Below are 21,239 nucleotides of genomic sequence, written 5' to 3'. Positions count from 1 at the left end.
AGGTTGTACCGTTGAAGGATGCACACTACTTTATAGCAACTACATGTAATTGATCAAGATTTATGAACTTTGAAAACATTTTAATGTCAGTGGAGTCAGCAAGAAAAAAAGGTGGCCCAAAATGGGAATAGCAAATATATCCTGTCGGTCCCACCTTCACAACATGGCCAAAATCTGCCCTTTCCTCTCCATCCCAACTGCTACCACATTAATCACTCATCCTATCCCACCTGGATTAGTGCATCAACCTCCTTGCTCATCCCCCAGCCTCCTGTCTCTCCCGACTCCAGTCCATACTTAATTCTGCTGCCTGAATCATTTTTCTACAGAACCATTTGGAACAGGTCACCCTGCTCCTCAAAAACCTCCAATGGTTGCCCATCCACCTCCGCATCAGACAAAAACTCCGCACCGTCAGCTTTAAAGCATTCCACCCCCTTGCCCTCTCCTACCTCACCTCGCTTCTCTCCTCTACAACCCACCTGCACACTTCACTCCTCTAGTGCTAACCTTTTCACTGTGCCTCCATCTCACCTATCTCGCCGCTGACCCCCTAGCCCACGTCCTGCCTCTGGCCCGGAATGCCCTCCCTCCTCAGATCCAACAGACAGTTACTCTCCCCCCTTTCAAGGCCTTATTGAGGGCACGTCTCCTCCGGGAAGCCTTCCCAGACTAAACCCCACCTTTCCTCATCTTCCACTCCCTCTGCGTTGCCCTGACTTGTTTCCTTTGCTCTTCCCCGCTCCCACAACACTTACCTACATATCTGTAATTTTACTTACTGGTATTCGTGTCTGTCTCCCCACCTCTAGACTGTAAGCTCATTGTGGGCAGGGGATGCGTCTGTTTATTGCTGTTTCGTACTCTCCCGTGCACTGAGTACAGTGCTCTGTACACAGTAAGTGCTCAATATATACAATTGAATGAATGAATGAATGAATGAATGAACATAATGAATAATGGAGAGGACAAGAGCTTGTGAGATCTGGGTTCTGGTCTTCACTCTGCTGCCTCCCTGCTGTGTTACCTTGTACCTGTCATTTGGCCCTTCTGTGCCTCACTTTTCTCATCTGTAAAATGGGGAAAAATATCTGTCCTCCCTTCCTGCGAGCCCCACAGGGGCCAGGGACTGTATCCGATCTGATTATCTTGGACCAACCCTAGTGCTTAGTGTAGTGTTTGGCATTTAGTAAGCACCAAGTAAATGCCATCATTAGTATTGCTTATAAATTGAGATGCAGATGTTATGCTTTTAAAAACTCTGTACCACTAAAGGGGCTAAGAATGGCTGAGAGAGAGAAAAACCATTCAGCAGACTCAGATTGGTATTCTGCCAAGCACTTGGTACAGTGTGCTGCCCAGAGTAAGTGCACAATAAATACTATAGAGTAATTGACTGACTGTGGGGATGCAGCATGACCTAGTGGAAAGAGTACCAAATTGGCAGTCGGGAGGTCTGGCTTTTAGGGGCAGCATTGCCGCGTCCCTGCTGTGTTATTTTGGGTGGATTACTTGGCCTCTCTATACCTCAATTTCCTCATATGTAAAATGGGGATAAAATTCCTATTCTCCCTCCCTCTCAGACTGTGAGCCTCATGTAGGGCAGGGACAGGGTCTGATCTGATTGTCTGGTATCAACCCCAGAATTGGGCACATAGTATACGACTAATGGATACCATCATCGCTGTATATGACAGTCTCAAATCCATCTCTTCCTCCAGACTTTAGTGTAGCACCATCAAGCAGGCCTTTGGAAACCGACTCTTTTAGAAAAGAGTCGATCATTCATTTTCCCTCTATTAGTCCCTTGATCATTCATTTTCCCCCAAACAAATTGATTTTTCTAACTATCTGAAATATTCATTTCTGCCTCCCTTTTGAAGGTAGCTTTTCAGATTGGGTGATTATGATTAACTTCTATGCTCTGCATTATAGAAATGGCTCTCTCCGATCCAAGCAATAGGCTTGCCATTTCTTCATGGAAGGCTTCCCCTCAACAAATAATGTTGCACCTCAAACAATGTAAGTATTTCAAATGTCCCACTGATACCTCTGGCACTGAAACATTAACCGAGATATATGTTTCCCTGGCAGAGCAACTCTCTTGAAAAATTACCTTTTTCCTGGCCTGCTGGTCTTTGGAAGAATGTGCCTTCACATGCTTTCTCAGGGAACTTGGATCTGTATAGCGCTTGGTACATCCTGGAATTTGACATGCATAAGGTTTCTAAATAAGAAAGAAACAAAGAAACAGCTGTAGTTAAATCATGAAGCATACCGGAGGAAATCCATGTTAAGTCTTATGATTTCTGTGACATGCACTGTTAATTACTGTCTTTGATGTGAAATACTGGAGAATAAACATGGATTCTAAATTTAAAAAGCCTAGTAACTGTACCTCATGGAAAAGAGGAAAGTGTCACTTGTGAGAAAACAAAAAAGGATGATATTTTTGCTGACTTTTTTAAAAGATTACTTTTAAAATTCACCATTCTATACACAATGCAACCTCTTTCAACATTTCTCGCTTAATTATTAGTAAGCATCTCCAGTTGTACTTACAATTGGCTTAGAAAATAGCAAACACACATTCTCTAGTGAGTCAGGTAAAGAGCTCTAGGAAAGTCCAGAAAAGACTGCTAGTGTTACAGAAGAAACCTAATTCAGAGAGAGAAAGAATTGAGAGGAAAATATTAGCACAGTGCGTGAAAGCAACAGATTGCAAAAACAGGTTCTCAAAGTCCAGAAGGCAGAAAATTAGGAAAAATAATACACATCAAACACTGTTACTTTACCTAGAGTTCAAATGTGAAGCCCTGGGAAAGTCATGTTTTTTCAGCTTGGCAGGGTACATATTTATGGCACTATTGTTTGGTCTTGCTGAGTAATCCCCCTTGACATGCACTTAGAATTGAGACTACAACATGTCTATTTCGATATCAACCTCTGCCAGGTGAGTCATATCAAAAGCATTTATATCAGGTGTGCAATACAATGGGCCTCGGCTCATGTTAGAAACCTAAAGTGGACTAAAATGTTTTGCTTATTCCCAGAGCTCAATGCTCCAGAATGAGTGCACTGAAATGTCAAGCTGACACTTTTCACCATAACTACTGGTAGGTGGGGCATGGAAGGGCGAGCATATCATCGACATTTCTATAAACCTCATTACTTTTTAAAATTCCCTTTGTGGTTGGCTCTGGTGTATTCTCATCTTCAAGACCGAGACAATGTCATTTACCCTAAAAGTACTCTCCCAAGTGCTTAGTGTGGTGCTCTGTACCTAGTAAGTGCTCAAGAAATATCACTGATTGATGGAAATAGGTATGTTTTAAACCACATACACCCAGTTCTCCAAAAAACTGGACAATGTTAAGGAAAACTCTTGCTGTAATACTCATCCATTTCCATGCCACGTATGTGCACACAAGTCTTTTCTTCTTACACTCAAACAGGCCTTATCTAAACAGGCTCATATTGTTGGATGAACTTTCCATAATTCCAAACAATCAATCATATTTATTGCGTGCTTACTGTGTACAGAGTACTGTGCCAAGCACTTGGGGAATACAGTGCAACCAAGTTGACAGACACTTTCCCTGCCCACAATGAGCTTACTCTAACAATGTTCTAGCCAAAACATGGAATTAAAACATGCATGACAGCAGAATTGACTCTACTGATGATGTGAAGTATGAAATCTGGATTGTTTTTCCTTGTGCTGAATAATCAAGGAGCAATGTGGTAATTGGCCAGGGATGCCCTCTATTAAAAATAATAATTTTCTGTAGATGAGTTACTCCTCTTGTAGAGTTCAGAAACTACTCTGCTCACAGGTCCTCTACCACATTTGTGTAAAGCCCCCTTTTTCACTCCTGCCAGAACCTGAATATGATATTCTTAATCAGGTTTCTAAATAAGAAACAAATGATAGGTAGAATATGATTTCTAACCCTCAGCTTCAGGCTTGACGTCTATGCTTCCTACCTTAAAGATGCATTTGAAAATCTGCAATTCTCCATTTTTCAGCTTTTCCCAAAAGTCTTTGATAGCCTCTGACCCAAAATGAAGTTAAATTAGCAACAGCAGATTATAGAGTGTAATAGAGTATCACATAATAAATTTTAAACTGTTTAAAAAGAACTAAACTTTCCTATTGGCAAGCAATTTTACTCCTTGGAAGGGAAAAACAGTTAATTACTGTCATTGAGCTCAATGTTTAAATTTACTACCTGGAATTAAGTTGAGCACTCTGAGAGAAGTATTAACTCTTTCAGACCATTAGGGGACTGTTGTACATTCCTGCAGCATGCCAACTTGAAAATAGGGACCAAGCCCTGAATAGGACAAATCCATTACCACCATAAGACTCTATCCTTATGTGAAAACATTTTGGGAAAGAGCGTTTGATATTCAAGAAAATCTTCTCGAGAAATTTCTCAAGAAAATCTTAAATCAATTTTTTCACGGATAGGAATACACTGTCATCTTTGAAAAAGATGACTAGCTATATAGAAGTGGGAGAGAGAGGAAGGGAAGGAGAAAGGGAGAGACAGAGAGACAGAGAGAGAGATGGCCAATGAAGGTAGCAAGTAGTCCCCTAGTGGTTTCAAAGACTTTATGTTTCTCCCAAAGTGCCTAATTTAGGGAGTAAACTTTTGGGAGAATTGGATTCATTAAAGGAATTACACATTGTCCAGAATATGACAGTATACAGAATATTTTACAAAAAGGAATGTGGGATTAAAATGGAAACCACAATGCACTTGCTAATCCTTAATGACATAGCAATTCCTCAGTAATTAAACTGTCTTTGTAAAATGCATAAAGCACTATCTAATGATAAAAAATGTGCGCTATCAAAGTATAAATGTAAAAAGGGAGGGCAGTGTCAGGGGAAAACATCAGGTAGCTGGGCTAATAAATCTTGGCACTGCAAAGTAATGGATAAATCCATTTTTTTTCCAAATAAAATGAAAATAGATTTTACTTTTGGAAACTGAATTGTTGCAGCATTAAGACAAAATGAAACTATTTTTTCTTGGTGAACTCTTACAAAGACAAATTATGAGAAATAAATTTGATTTTAAATCTTTCTTTCACTTCAAAATATCTAAAATTAGTAACGGGTAAGGGCATTTTAATATCCAATATTTAGCCTTACAGTGATGCTTTCAAAGGGATGATAACTAGCTATGATAGAAGCAATTTCTCAAGAAAATCTTGTCTGGTGAGGGTAAAATCTAACTTGATGAAATTTGACACTGAATGGGGAAATTTCAGAGATTTTACAAGAACACTTCAGACATAATGATACTGAATACTAGGATGTGAAAGATTCATTTTCCTGTGATCAACTCTGCTTTTTCTTCTATTCTATCTCTTTTCCAAATTTACCTCATTTAAAAGGTTGCTGGTCTCATTAATATGTGAGTCAGTTCTATCTGAATTCTAGGCACATTCTCTAAATGTTAAGCTATAGACTGTCAGCACTGCCTTACACATCATATATATGTGTATATATGTGAAAGAATGACAGTTTTGTTTGGGAGGGCTAAGTCACATAACTAAAATATTTTTGATACCACAGATGACAAACATAATCTATAAAATTTGGCAAATGCCAATTAAGGCTATCAAAAGAATCGTAAATATGTATGGGGAAAGTGTGTAGAAATAACAGTATCTTTTCAGAACTCAAATTCTGGTAGAGTTTAATAATAGAAGTATAATGTTAACACTGAAAACGTACTGTCATGAATATATTATTTCTTTTGCAAGAATGTGCGCCAAGATATACATTATGCATATAATGCATTTATCCTGATAGTTCAAGTAGAATTGAATTACAGATAATGACAGCTAGCCATTCATAATAAAGAACGAGTCATCCACACTGAAAACACAAACAGAGGAGAATGAGCACATGGATGGAGGTCCTTGAAAGGAGGTCAAAACGTTGGCGCAAGTTTACACTAGTGGAAACAGTGTACCCTAAGGCTGATAAGCATATGTTTGCTGGCAAAAAGGAACATGAACAATAATAAAAAACATTATCTCTTCTAGACATAGTATTTCATGACGGTTGCACACTCTTACATAAATCAAAACATTTATCGGCACAGAACTAAAAACTCTAAGGCTTCGCTGTGCATCCCTGCATTTTTTCGATCACTGGAATCTGTCACATAGACATCGTTTGGCTGTATCTTAACTTTGATTGATTATTCATTTGGACTGGCTCTAATTACCCAGAATTATATTCACAGGGCACTGACAAAATGGAAGTAGCATGCCTTGTAAAAACCAGAGAACTCTGTTAATACTACCGTGAGAGTTTTTCCCCATTTGGGAACAAATCTTGGTTTAGAATCTAAATCCATGAGTTCGATGAGCAATTATCTGGGGAATCTGTTCCATGTAGAGAATGAACCAGATTATTAAGGGCCCCCTCTCCGGCCCTTTGGGCCCTTAAATAGTTCCGTGCCCGGAAAATTGCTCAATCCTTTTCTCAAATGGGGCTGTACAATCCCAACCAGTGTGATATTCTACCAGCTTCGGTCATCTATGATATCCAGTCTCTAGGGGGCTGATTCTACTGTATATTCACCCCCATAACTCTCTTCTCTAGCCACGTTGAAGAATTGACAGACTTACACCTCTGTCACAGCCAGTCACAGGGTTGTTCTGTGAAGTGGAATTAAAGAAATCGGAACCAGCTGGCCAACGTTCCTTCCAGCTGCTTGCAAAAGCCTCTTTTCCTGAAGACTCTAAAGCTAACACTTGACCCTTCCCTTACATCTCTCTAGTTGTCAGTGTTTCCTGACACCAGGAGTTCAAGTCAACTTGGAAATCTCTAGGCTCCTTACAGTGTCCAGATGTGTCCGCTGGTGCTTCGCACGGTCGCTGGAGTTACTGAATGCTTTCTGACAGCCTGGATGTTGGCATAGATAAGGCTTCTCTCCTGTATGGCTCCTTAAGTGAATCTTGAGGTTTTCTAACCTTGAAAAGGCCTTCTTGCAGCCCTCAAACTGTAAAGAGAAAACATTTCTGTTATTTACGAGTGTCTTTCATATTGGAGTCTTCTAAAAAGCAACTATCTAGCTTTGCTCTGTAATTAAAAAAAGATTCAGGCAGTGGTTTTTTCAAACATTCAGGCATTTATACTAGCTGCGTTTCTAGGCTCAGTATACATGTCACTTCATGAACCAGATCTGTGGCTTGAAACTGATTTTTGTGCTTACTTTTGTAGAGAGAAAATTAGCTGTGAGCCATCTGGCCCAGTTAATAAAAACACAGTAATGCATGCCTTAAAGAGTTATTAAAAAATTAACACGTTTCCATTTCCAAATTGGTTAGAAATTCAGAGATCCAGGAGAGAAGAACCCTTCTCATGCCTATTAAAGAAGCAAAAAAAGACACAGTAATAGGAATGAGTTGCCTAAAAGTTCAAGGATACAGTACTTAAGATATTGATGTTTCTTGCCCCCATATAACTGGGAATCAGTGGCTGAGGATAGCTATTAAGAAAGGAGTGGCTCTTTTTGAGCAAACGATTAGAAGATACTAGGAGGCAAAATAAAACAGTGCCAAGCACTGCAAACATTAAATGCAACAACATAACAAGTAAGGGACGTCCTCTTTGTATGCACAACGTGGCCAGGACTGGGAGTTCCACATTGGCCTTTTCAGCTACACACACACTCGTAAATGAATTGCATCATCAGTGGTGTCTTCTTCGAATACGAAAGACAACTATATGTGACAATATACTTCATCTATATGCAAAATCTTATGATTATCAGGGAATCTATTCAGAACTGAGACCATAAGCCCGTTGTGGACAAGGAATGTTTCCGTTCCTTGTTATACTGTACTCTCCCAAGTGCTTAGTACAGTGCTTTGCATGCAGTAGGTGCTCAAGAAATTTTGATCGAGTGAATGAATGAATATGTCTTTATGTTAAAGGAATGAGACAGCTGGCACCTGGTGAGATAAGACTATTGACCAATCAATGGTATTGATTGAGCACTTACTGTGTGCAGATCACTGTACCAAGCGCTTAGGAGAGTACAATAAAATAGAGTTGGTAGGCACCATCCCTGCCCTCCAGGAGTTCACAGTCTACAAGGGCTCACCCTATGGAATAAACATTTTCATTTTTTTTTTTTAAAAAAAGGACAAACCTACCCGAAGACAACTTTTCAGTTTATGAGATAGCAATGAAATAAATGTATTGACAAATGAACCCTAGAAAAACAGAAAAAACATTTGGCTGTTTGCCATGAAATTCCCATTTTGGATTTGCTTCAGAGAATATTTAGGTTTCCAGGGTCATTGTAAATGCACTAGAGCCCAAGTCTCAGTCTCAGTGACACCTTCGAGGACAAATTTAGCTGAAAGCAAAGTTCTTAAAGTTTTAAACTATCTAGAGGCTTCACTTATCTGAAGAAAATCCAAGATGCCTTCCACTGAAATGCCACATTTGTACCTAGCTTGCAATGATGGATTTTGGAAGATTCATTTAATGGCTCAGTAGAGGCTATGTTTATGAATGAAATAACTTACAACTGGCTATTCTTTATTAGAAACTTTTCTCTCCAAATGAAGGGTAACCAACCAGAATGAACAGTCATATCAGCCATACAGCCAGCTATTTAAGTGACACAGATTCCACATGCTAAAATAATCTTTGAAGAGATTTATGAAAGTTATTTTTATTTTCGATTGAGTTATACTTGATCCACAGACATATGCTGGTTTATTTTAATTTTTGATTTTTCTTAAAATAATTTTTGGTGTTTTCTTGATTTCTACTTTACATAAAAATAAATTGGGCTTGAACAGAAGATGCAAAGGAAGCCGAGCGAAACGGTGAGTGAAGGAAAAGCCTATAGAGCTTTTGACTGGGTAACTAGGAAGTAAAGTTCAGATGACAGTTATTGAACAGGTTTCACACATAACGTAATGATTCTGGCTCTGCCACTTTCCTGGTGTCTAACCTTGGGTAGGTCTCTTAAATTCCCTGTGCTTCAGTTTCCTCATCTTCAAATTTGGGATTCAATACCTGTTCTCCCTTCCCCTTAGACTGTGAACCCCATGTGGGACAGTGTGTCCAATCCAATTGTTTTTTATCTATTCCAGCACTTTAGTATGGTGCTTGGCACATAGCATTTAACAAACACCATCGCCATCATCATTAAGGAGCTCAGGAAATCACAAGTCTCATGCTAAAGGATATTATTACTCTCAACCCTCAGGATGAGTCTTTTTATATACCCTGTGAACAACAGCTCAGTGTAAACACAGTGTATTTACCTTAGAAGCCTTCCCCGGCTCACATTTGGAATTGAGATCAATCTGTGGTTTCAGGTCATTACAAACTACGAAGGGTTCTGGAGGAGAAGGAGGAGGAGGAGGAGTAATGGTACTTTTTAAGCCCCTACTGAATGCACTGCACTGTACTAAGCACTTGGGAAATTACAACCAAAAGAAGAGACACATTCCCTGCACAAAGGGAGCTTACGCTCCAGTGGGGAAGAGAGAAATAAAAAATATTCACAAATAGAGTAATGAGAATGAAGATGATAATAATAATATTGGTAATAATAATGATGGTATTTGTTAAGTGCTTACTATGTGCCAAGTGCTGTTCTAAGATCTGGGGCAGATAGGAGGTAATCAGGTTGTCCCATGTGGGGCTCACAGTCCTAATCCCCATTTTACAGATGAGGTAACTGAGGCCCAGAGAGGTAAAGTGACTCGCCCAAAATCACACAGCTTATAAGTGGCAGAGCTGGAATCTGAAGCCTGTACCCAGGTCACCCTCCTCCTCTGCCTCTTTCTGAACCCCGCAGCGGTTTCTAGGAACTGGAATCAACAGGAGTTAACAAGGCACCTCCTGGAATAAGGATAACTGTGAGAAAAAGACACTTATCCCAACCCTTCCCACTGCCCACAGGGACTGATTTGTGGGGGGCTCTGCCAGGGAGCTGTATTTCAGAGTGGCCCTAGGTGGTCTAGCCACTTCAGGTAATACCACATTACAAGCCTTCCTGTCCTGCTCCCATGTCCCCTCATCTCCCAGATAGGCTCTGGGACTGAATTCCCACTTCCTGTGACATGCCAATTGATAATTAGGGCAACTGGTTTGAGAGAGCATGGCTTAGTGGAAAGAGCCTGGAACTAGGAGTCAGAGCCAGAGGACCTGAGTTCAAATCCCGACTCTACCACTTGTCTGCTGTGTGACCTGGGGTAAGTCATTTAACTTCTCTGTGCCTCAGTTACCTCATCTGAAAAATGGAGATTAAGGCTGTGAGCCCTTTGTGGGATGGGAAGTGTGTCTATCTACCCCAGGACTCAATACAGCTTCTACCACATAGTAAGTGCTTAGTAAATACCATAAACAAAAAGAGACAGGTAATCCATGACTTTAGTTAGATCTGTGGTTTTGGGGTGGCCTTGAGGAAAATATATGCATACAAGTACATATATATATATATATATATCTATATAGGGTGAAGCTTCATTCTAGAAAATTTCTTGCCTTGTCTTATGCTGTCGAGTCGCCTCCAACCCATAGCTACTCTATGGACACATCTCTCCCAGAACGCCCCACCTCCATCTGCAATCATTCTGGTAGTGGACCCATAGAGTTTGTTTGGTCAAAATACAAAAGTGGTTTACCACTGCCTCCTTCCACGCAGTAAACCTGAGTCCCCTCACTCGACTCTCTCCATGCCACCGCTGCCTAGCCCAGGTGAGTTTGGAATTGTAGCAGATCACCTTCCACTCGCAAGCCACTGCCCAAGCTAGGAATGGAATGGATATGCCTCTGCTTGACCCTCCCTCCTATAGCCGAGACTGGTAGAGTACTGGAAACTCTCCTGATGCTGTCCTGAGAGGGGCAAAAATTTCTACTGATACTCTATGTTACCAGTTTGGGACAGTAAGCTTTTATTAGGCATACAACTTAAAAAAAAACCAAAACCAAAAACAGAAAGCACAAGCTTGTACCACTTCACTATTTTTTTATGTTTAAAGAATCAAAAATTGAACTATAATTATGTTCTTTATATATTGCCTTGATTACAGATTGTTGACATTAAGTGGCATTAAGATGACCTTTGAAATATTACTTTCCCTTTCTATTAGCTGCTTTTGTTTAAGGTACTGAAAATGAAAGGCTCATTAGACACCATTAAAATAGGATTTATTCCTTATGTATAACCAATAATCATGAGGCATATTACTCCCTTCCCTAATCAGCTGCTTACTTAGTCTACTGAGAAGTAAAAGTACATAACCCAAGTGCTATAACAGCAACCCTTTCTTGATCAGGTTTCCATAGCATCTCTAATGTCAGCCAAACTAAAAACAGAGAAAATTCTAGGACAACGGACATTTTTATATACATTTGATTTCAATTAAGACTTCAGTGCTTATGACCCTTGGAGGTATGAGCTTTTACAATTTCATCAGTCAAGACCAATTAATCCTATTAGTGTTAGCTGGTGTTATGCTTCATTGTATGGAACTAGGGGTTGACTGATGAATTACATGGTAGTTTACTGCTGGGGTTCAGCTACTAAAATAACAGAGCTGAGGCATTAGGATAAGGTTCAGAAAACATTTCCAATGTTGTGGATCTAATCAGAGCTCCTTCCACAAGATGGACAAAAATTTTGGTCCTCAAAACTGACCAAATGGGGACTATTTTGTTCAAATATTGCAAAAGGCTATTTAAAAAAAATGAAAGAGAAAGGCTCCCCTTCTCCCTGTGAGACAGAGATCAATATAGATAAAAAGAGGCAGAAAGAGAGCAATTCCCTCTCGGGTTCCCACGTCCTTTGCAAATGTGGATCTCTTATGCAGTCCTCCAGCTCTTGTTGACTTTAATGAGTGACTTCCATGGGCACTAAGAGACCACATCCAAGAGCAGCTCTTAGAAAGGATTTTGAAATTAGAACTAAAGTGAGGTTAAAAAACAAACCCACAACAAAGCCCTCAAATTGTAATAACAGGACCAAAAAGCTCATCCCTTTAAAGGTCAAAACTTTCAAATCTAATTTGAGGAGAAAACAAGAAGCGTAGATTGTACAGAGGGAAATGGATAGATAGCACAACAAAGTCAAGGAGGGAAACTGGAAATGGACCAAAGGTTCATTTGAGAAATTGTCTCTCATTTGTTATCCAGAATTTGGTAATAATAATAATAATAGTAATACTAAAAATAATTATGGTACTTGTTAAGCACTTACTATGTACCAGACACTGTACTAAGTGCTGGGGTGAATACAAGCAAATCGGTTGGACACGGTCCCTGTCCCAAGTGGGGCTCACAGTCTCAATCCTCATTTTATAGATGAGGTAATTGAGGCCCAGAGAAGTGAAATGACTTGCCCAAGGTCACACAGCAGAAAGGTGGTGGAGCTGGGATTAGAACCTATGATCTTCTGACTCTCAGGCTCACGCTCTATCCCCTATGCCATGCTAGTGGGATGGGTGCAGGGAAGGAAGACTGAGGCTCTCCCCTGCCCTTCTCTTCTTCTGCCGTCAATGCCTGCTCTCCCCACATCCCACCCAGACCAGCCCTGGGCCCCTGAATCTGCTAAGCTGGACCACCAGGTACTAAAGGGGCTGGGGCAGCAAGAGGGCCTGTGTAGCAGCAGTGATATGCATAACATTTGAAACTAAATGAAAAATGATGTAATGAAAATAGATATAAAACAGAGAGTGAGTGCCCAGAGAGATAGAAAGAGAATCAGGAGAGGACAGTGTCAGTGAAGCCGAGGTTGGGTAATGTTTCCAGGAGAAGGGGGTGGTCTACCGTATCGAAGGCAGCTGAGAGGTCGAGGTTTATGATATAGTAGATGCCATTGGATTTGTCAAGAAGAACATTTGTGACCTTTGAGAGGGCAATTTCTGTGGAGGTTTCTCCAAGAGGCATTTCCTGACTATTCCCCACCTTCCTGATCACGCTACCATCTTATCACTCATGCATATAGCAGTTTCAATTACCATCTCTACATAGATAATTCCCACATCTACCTCTCCAACCCTGATCTCTCTCTACCTCTATCTATCTCTTGAATTTCTTCCTACCTTCAGGACATCTCCACTTGGATCCCCCATCGACATCTTAAACTTAACAGGTCTAAAACAGAGCTCTTCATCTTCCCACCCAAACCTCCTTCTCCTTTTGATTTCCCCTTAGTGTAATCAATACCACCATCCTCTCTGTCCCTCAAGCTCATAATCTTGGCATTATCCTCGACTCAGGTCCTTCACTCAACTCACATATTCAGTCTGTCACCAAATCCTGTCCGTTCTACCTATGCATCTCTGAAGCAGTGTGGCTTAGTGGAAAGAGCCCGGACTTGGGAGTCAGAGATCATGAGTTCGAATCTCACCTCTGCCACTTGTCAGCTGTGTGACTGTGGGCAAGTCACTTAACTTCTCTGTGCCTCAGTTCCCTCATCTGCAAAATGGGGATTGAGACTGTGAGCCCCACGTGGGATAGCCTGATAACCTTGTATCTATCCCAGCGCTTAGGACAGTGCTTGGCACATAGTAAGCATTTAATAAATACTGTCTCTAAAGTCCACCCTTTCCTCTCCAAACTGCTACCCCATTGATTTAAGAACTTATCCTATTTCGACTTGACTACTGCATCAGCCTCCTCGCTCTTTAGTGCTAACAGATCGTTAGACGAGCAGCTTGGCTCAGTGGAAAGAGCCCGGGCTTGGGAGTCAGAAGGCATGGGTTCGAATCCCGGCTCTGCCACTTGGCAGCTGTGTGACTGTGGGCAAGTCACTTCACTTCTCTGTGCCTCAGTTACCTCATCTGTAAAATGGGAATGAAGACTGTGAGCCTCATGTGGGACAACCTGATTACCCTGTATACCCCAGCACTTAGAACAGTGCTCTGCATATAGTAAGCACTTAACAAATACCAACATTATTATCTCCCTGCCTCTCATCCCTCCTCACTCCAATCTATACTTCACTCTTCACTCTGCTGCCTGCATCATTATTCTAAAAAAAGTTTAGTCCATGCCTCCTCCTGCCTCAAAAATCTCCAGTGGTTGCCCATCCACCTCCACATCAAACAGAAACTTCAAACCATCATATTTAAGGCACTCAATCATCTCTCCCCAACCAACCTGGCTTGGTTGATCTCATACTACAGACCAGCCAACGTGCTTCTCTCTTCTAATGTTAGCCCACTTACTCTACCTTGATCTTGTCTATTCCACCTTTGACCCCTGGCCTACGTCCACCCTCTGGCCTGGAACTTCCTCTTCCTTCATATCTGACAGACCACCACTCTCCCTCCTTTGAAACCATCAAAGAATCACATCTCTTCCCAGGGGCCATCCCTTACTAAGCCCTCATTTCTTCTACTCACCCTCCCTTCTGTATCACCTCTGCACTTGAATCCGTACCCCTTAAGCATTTGATATTCACCCCACCCTCTGCCTCGGTACATAACCTTATACCCCGCCATTTCCCCCATCCATAATTCATTATAATGTCTGTCACCCCTTCTAGTCTTTAAGCTCCCTGTGGTCAGGGATCATGTCTTCCATCTCTATTGCATAATACTCTCCCATGCACTTAGTAGAGTGTCCTGCAAACCAGAAGTGCTCAGTAAATACCATTGACTGATTGCTTCAAATGTGTTTTATTTACTCTACATCTATTGATTTAATTGCTTTTGTTTTTATCATTTGTACCTGAGCTCGGATTCTTTTATCTATTGGATATTTGGCAATTTGTGTCTTCTCGCCTCCTCTATTAGACTCTAGGCAAGTCAAGATTACTTCTATTGTTTATTTCCAAGTGCCTAGTAAAGTATCCTGCACACGAGTAAGCAGTCAATAATGTCAATGATGACAATGACAGAGGTGCAGCAGAAGTTAGTTAAGAGCCAGAAGGACGGGTGCTTTAATGGGAAGGCTGGGGTTGGCCCGAAAAGCGGGTAGTGGACAGTCTCGACAGATTCAGGGGACCCTTCTGAGGCAGTGGCCTCTTTCTCCCCGTGTTTAAAGTGATGCTGGAACCAAAATATGCTTGAGCTTTCTCTAGGTCCCCTCTTGGTGGTCCGGTATGCCATAGATTACAAAATGTTTCAAGAGCTTCCTTTGAACCAAGCTGGCACCAATAGTCATTCTGAAGTGAGAAGCAGCCCCATTTCATACACATATAAATCAAAATATCCTTTTGAACTACAATGTCTGTAATCAGCGTCTTGTGGCTACAGCTCCAGTCAGCCAGTTCACCAAACTTGTGATTAACAAAAGGAACTAATAAACTGAGTGGAAATGTATTTGCATTTTACAACAGAAACCTTCAGAATTTCCAAGGTGTATTAAGTGTGTGGTGGTGCTCCCAGGGGAGAAGAGAATAGAACACCTTGGCCTCAATTAGTCCAGGACCTTCGTACATGAGATGCACTTGGCATGCTACAGTGGGGTACGGTCCCGATTCACCGAGATTTTCTGGAAGTATTACAGTTGTGTGGAATTAATATAAAATCCCCTCTGCAATATTTTCCTAAGCTTCAATAAAGGAATCATAGTTACTGAGTTTTTCTTTTCTTGTAATGTGCAAATTGAAACCATTAACTATGTCATAAATGTGATTTTCTGGTTTATTGTACTTCTTTATTTTATTTGAAATTCTCTGGATCACAAAGGATATCTAACTCGGCAATTCTCTACTCTGTGTACGTCTTTGGTCGCAGAGATGATTCATACATTACTGGATAACAGAAGGAACAGAAATGCTGCTGCAGTCCGTTCAGTTGAAGCCCTACTAGTCTGTAAACTCCTCGAGGACAGGGATTGGGTATACTTCATTCAATCATATTTATTGAGCACTTACTGTGTGCAGAGCACTGTACTAAGTGCTTGGAAAGTACAATTCAGCAACAAATCTCTGTACTCTTTGCATACAGTACACACTAAATAAATGCCGTCAGTTGATTAAGCAGAGGGGGTATCCTTAGACTGGACAGAGATGGTAAAATGGGTGCTTTCTGCATTTTAAAACATCTTGTATTTTAGTATTTCACAAAATCAAAGTATGTGTAAGCTACAGAAATGGTATCATCTCTCTGCCAATATGCTAAACCAAGTAAAATTTCACATCAATTATGAAAGCATCTGGGGTATAGCAACTGAGCTGAACAAGGGAGGAATAGAACACTATCATGTTCTCTTTTTTTTAATAACTGGAAAGCAATTGCTCACACGATGACTTTAGCATTTATATGTGGCTACTTGGAACACTCCTTCATACACACATATGTTCATTGGGTTTACACACTTCATACATAAACTTTTATTCCTCTAAACATCCCAGCACCTGTGTTGCAAACCCTTTAATTTTACATATAAGGGTGATTCTGCACAAAGAAATAGGCATCTTTGCCTAGGGAGGCATTTTGGCCTGGTTCAAAGAGCCTGGAGATCCAGTCCTCCTACTGACTTCCTGGATGACCTTAGCAGGTTATTTAAGTACTCTGTGCCTCGGTTCCCTAGCTGTCAAACAGGGATAAGATCCTTTCTTACCTTGTAGATTGTGAGCCCTATGTGGGACAGGGACTGAATCAGTCCATGCCAGGCAGAGTGAAATCCAACGCCCCTTGAAAATCAGATTAACAAGGTCAACCATATACACATTATCCCCTCTCTAAGTTATTCGTAGAAAATATTTTGAAGTGTCTCCACAGCCATACAAAATACTAATGACCCTGAAAAACCCTGAATCTCTGCCTACACCTTGCATCATCTTAGACTGACATCATGAGCTCCACTGTGCCACTATGAAATGGAGGAGAGTGATTTAGAATGTGCTCCAATGTACCACCCTCACCAGGACATTCATACACTCTATCCCTGCTTGCACTACTCACCAGGCAGCCAGTTCCCATCCATGTCCCACTTTGACCTTGAGAAAATTCAGTCACTTTAGCGAGTGGCAAAAATTAAGAACAAAAAATGAGGATAGGAGCTGGGGAGGTGGAGGGAGGAGAGGTTTGGGGAATAAATGGAGAACTCTTTAACTGGTTTTTAGACATTGGTATTGCACTTTTTAATCTGCAAAACATTATATAAAATGCTTTTCCCTGGTCTACCCCACTATTCATTTTGACATGCTCTCTAAAATGAAGACATTTATATATAATATCGATTACATTCACGTTTTAATAGATTGAAAACAGAGTAAGAGAGAGTGGAAGAGTGGAGGGTGGTGGAAGGCGGAAACAAGAGGGGAAAAAAGGGAGAGAAGGAGAAATGCAAAGAGCGGGAGAAGTACAGGAATTTTAAGGAAGAGCAGGCAAAGAAGGAAAGATAAGAAGGAAAGAAGAGGAGCTAGGTGGAGGCCAGCAGAAGGAAAGAGGATTGGAAGAGAGAAAAGAGGCAGAAAAGGGATGAGGCAAAAAATGGAGGCAAAGGAGAAAAGATGAGAAATAAGATGGTCAAAAAATCCCATGGTGGAATTTTTTTAAAAAGACTTTCATTTTCCCAGATTTTCCTGCCAAGCAATTTTACTAGTGGTAAATAATTAGAAAGTTTTGACATCACTCTTACTGACATCAAATGTTCATCAACACGAAGGCTGCCTAAGACACTTACTGATTTAAAATGTTGGATTTATATCGTGTACAACCGGTGTGTGCTATATGTTTAACTGTTTTTGTAGTTAATTGTGGAAAAACAATGCTAATAGCAACATATGGTTGTATTTTTGTTGACGCAACGTATTTAACTTATTTATTGATGTTCGGAGGAATTTGTAGAAATAGTGATGAGTTGAATGAGCTGTTTGCCCACCACACCCATTCCAAACTGTAAAGAGAACATTTTATTCCTAATGCTCTGAGGCAAATTTTGTTCATCCTATATAAAATGAAAAAAAAAAGATCCTTTCACACAGTTAGTTCTTGCACAAAATGAACCTACAGAGCCCTGTTCCTCCTCGACCTCCACCCGCTACACACACACACCCACACACCCAGGAGAAGTAGGTTGCCTGAGGCTTCTAAGGGCCCACAAAAGCATCTTTAATGGGAGGAGGATCATAACCCATGCTCCTTTTCATCCCATTTCCGTGTTCCCCCATTCTCTGGGACCCGCGAGAGGGCATGGACTGTAGCGTGCTGAAGTGGAGCTGAAAGAACCCTATTGCAACATCTTGGCTTGGTTTAATATCCTGGGGTTGGAACCTTGAAAAAACGAATAGTTACCGGCAATTATTTAGCATTTACAGCTGAGTTTGTAGGCTATTTTAAGTGGCATAGAGGGCTAGTTCAGCCGGGAGATGACAATGCTAGTGCCGGGGCCACGGGGCTAACATTTTCCCCTCTACAACCAGGAGCGCACAATCACTTAGGTCCCCAAAGGGTTAATATAATCCCCTGCAGACTTTAACCATATATGAAGAGGTTCTCTATGGTAAAGCAATAGATTTCTTCCCTGAAATGATTGTTGAAGTCGGTTGTCCTTAATGGTGAAGTTGTCTGTAAATTTCAACAGAATGTATACTAACAGACATACAGAAAAATAAACCATTAAGATAAACTGTTCGAGCAAACTTACTTATCTTGGATTCATACACTTGGGAATACACTCATGTACACACATTTCAATGTTCACATTTATTCATAAACCCACCCAGTTACAAGATAAATATAGGTATTGAAATGTGTGTGTGTGAGCATGTCTCCAAGTATTTATCCAGATAGAAAAGGAAATTCACACAAGGAGCGGAAAAATGGATCATTAATTAGCTACATTGAGCTTCCTCCAAGGAACTGGCTGCACTCTGCCAAATCCATAGTGGCTCTGGTTACTCTGTACCAGAGATAAGACCCTGACAAGCTGGCCCTGACACATTTCAGAAGAGATGCTAGTGGGCAGGAAAGGTGGGATTTAAAACAAATAGATGTTGATTCATTTTTATTTACAAAAGCAAAATTTCTGCTGCTGGAATGTGAGTGGAGTGGATTGGAGCACATTTCATTATGTGCTCTCATAGATGAATTCTAGGTTTTTATTTTGTATTTCTTAGGAATAAAATCCACCTCCCCCCAAGGTCTTGTCTCTGGTTACTTTTGAAAAATGAAGTTGAGAAATACATGGCTGTAATCCTACAGTTGGCCCTCACTCAAATCTTCCTTGGATTTTTCTCTTATAAATTTATGCACTCTGAGACTCTGTACTTATTACCTCCAGAGGGTAATGTTACTCCTCTAGTCAACTTTTTTAAACTACCCACAACTGATTCTTTGAAACCATTTACTCTCTTCTCCTGGTTCTTCAAAATAACTGGATATACTTTCTTTTCTGTCACCATCTTCCCTAAGAAAGCTTTTCTCCTTTCCTCCTCACGTCTGCTCTCTCAACCCATTCCCTTCCTACCTTCCTATTCTCCATCATAAGCTTCTTGGAAGCTTAAACAGAAACACTGTGCTACAGTCTTCACTGCATATTGCTCTCATCATAACCTGCCCAATGTGAGAACAGAAAGATTCTCTAAGGATCTGCTCAGTTGCTTTCAAAGGCTCTTCCTCAACATTCAGGACTCTGAGGAAGGGTCACAGACTTTCAAGGACAATTGTAGTATTGTGCTAAGCAGTTACTATATTCCAAGCACTGTGCTAAGCCCTGGGGTAGAGTCAATACAATTAAATCAGACAGTCCCAGGATGTCGCTATTATCATCATCTTCAAGAAAGAAGGGAGGGAATTGACTGTGGAGACTATTATTCATTCATTCATTCATTCATTCATTCAATCGTATTTATGAGCGCTTACTGTGCGCAGAGCACTGTACTATACACTTGGAAAGTACAATTCAGCATCAAATAGAGACAATCCCTGCCCACAACAGGCTCACAGTCTAGGAGCGGGGAGACAGACATCCAAACAAGTAAACAGACATCAATAGCATCAATATAAATAAATAGAATTGTAGATATATACACATCATTAATAAAAATAAATTGAATTATAAACATGTACACATATACACATGGGATCTCATTGCTCTCTCCACTGAAGAAAGAAGTAACAATGAAGGAAAACCCTTACTAATGTGACTACAGTGGTTAGTTGGGAGACAGCTGACAAATTTGGGTCAGATTGGCTTTCAGCAATGAGAAATGGGGTAACTGTTTGAGAAAAGACACCTCAGGAAAACTGTGACACTGAGAGGAAGAAAACAGCACCAGGCACTATGGGTAGTAAATGCAACAGTAATAATAATAATGATGGTATTTATTGCAGGGAGTGTTTATATATAAATATATATATAATGTGGCAGTTTTAAAATTCCCACTTGGTCTTTCTAGTCATATTTACATACATTGATAGAATCACTCTATCAGTAGCATAAACTCAAATTACAGCTATATATCCACAATGTTTGTAAGTGTGTATAGGCATATATATGTAATAGATACATATTTACACAAACATCAAACCATCCCCAAACATCCATTTTCAGCAAACCATAATTTGATCCCCCTGCCCTAATTTCTATCCTGTCTTTCTCCTTCCGGTCACATTTAATTTCATGGAATGTTCACCAACTCCCACCACCTCCAACTTCTCTTTGTCGGCTGTTGATCCCTGCCACTCTACACAAATGTTTTTTATTAAGAACTTCAAACATCTTTTTGTCCCCAAGACCAAAGGTCTATTTTCATCCTTCTCCTTGACTCCTCCACACTATTGAACAAAGTTGATTGTTTCTCTCCTAATTTACACAAAAATAAATGATCAGTAAATACTACCGATTGGTGTTTAAAGACACCATTCACCATTCATGCCTCCATTCACTAACTTTCTACCCTCCTGTTCCCCCTTCACCCCGATCCTCATCCCTTCAGTTCGCCAACCATATTAGCAGTGCAACTTGCTAGCAGTGCCATTTTGGGGGTTTCTTCTCTCTCCAGACTTTGGTACCTCATCCCTTCTCATATTGCTATTAGATCTACCTTTCTAGTCTATATCTCTAGCAGTTCAGCTCTCTTACTTTCTACAAGATGCTTCACTTAGATATTCCTCTGCTCCCTCAGATTAAACAAGCCTCAGAAAGAACTGTTTTATCTTTCCCCTCCAACCCTTCCTCTTGCCCAGTTGTCTGGTCAATCAAGATGCATAACCTTATCCTGAGCTTCATCCATTAAATTTTTTAAAATCTGTTCTTTTTACTGTTTTTACACACA

General features: G+C 40.6%; 1 protein-coding gene and 1 non-coding gene across 6 annotated transcripts in view; both read right to left on the bottom strand.

Annotated features, from left to right (window-relative positions):
* GLIS3 (GLIS family zinc finger 3) overlaps window positions 1-21,239 on the bottom strand; it is a 489,852-nt gene that overhangs the window by 103,248 nt on the left and 365,365 nt on the right. For all 5 annotated transcript variants that reach the window (XM_029055436.2, XM_039910818.1, XM_039910817.1 and 2 more), the window contains 2 exons: window positions 6,870-7,031; window positions 2,117-2,227 (listed from right to left, as the gene is read on the bottom strand). In XM_029055436.2, coding sequence (XP_028911269.1) covers window positions 2,117-2,227; window positions 6,870-7,031 — 273 coding nt within the window. The remainder of the gene's footprint in view (window positions 1-2,116; window positions 2,228-6,869; window positions 7,032-21,239) is intronic.
* On the bottom strand, window positions 10,770-10,907 carry LOC114808403. Its single transcript, XR_003756250.1, has one exon. It is a non-coding gene; the product is annotated as a small nucleolar RNA SNORA7 (small nucleolar RNA).

The sequence above is a fragment of the Ornithorhynchus anatinus genome, chromosome X5 (assembly GCF_004115215.2).
Source record: "Ornithorhynchus anatinus isolate Pmale09 chromosome X5, mOrnAna1.pri.v4, whole genome shotgun sequence".
NCBI classification, from domain to species: domain Eukaryota; kingdom Metazoa; phylum Chordata; class Mammalia; order Monotremata; family Ornithorhynchidae; genus Ornithorhynchus; species Ornithorhynchus anatinus.
This window is presented reverse-complemented; position numbering and strand designations above follow the sequence as displayed.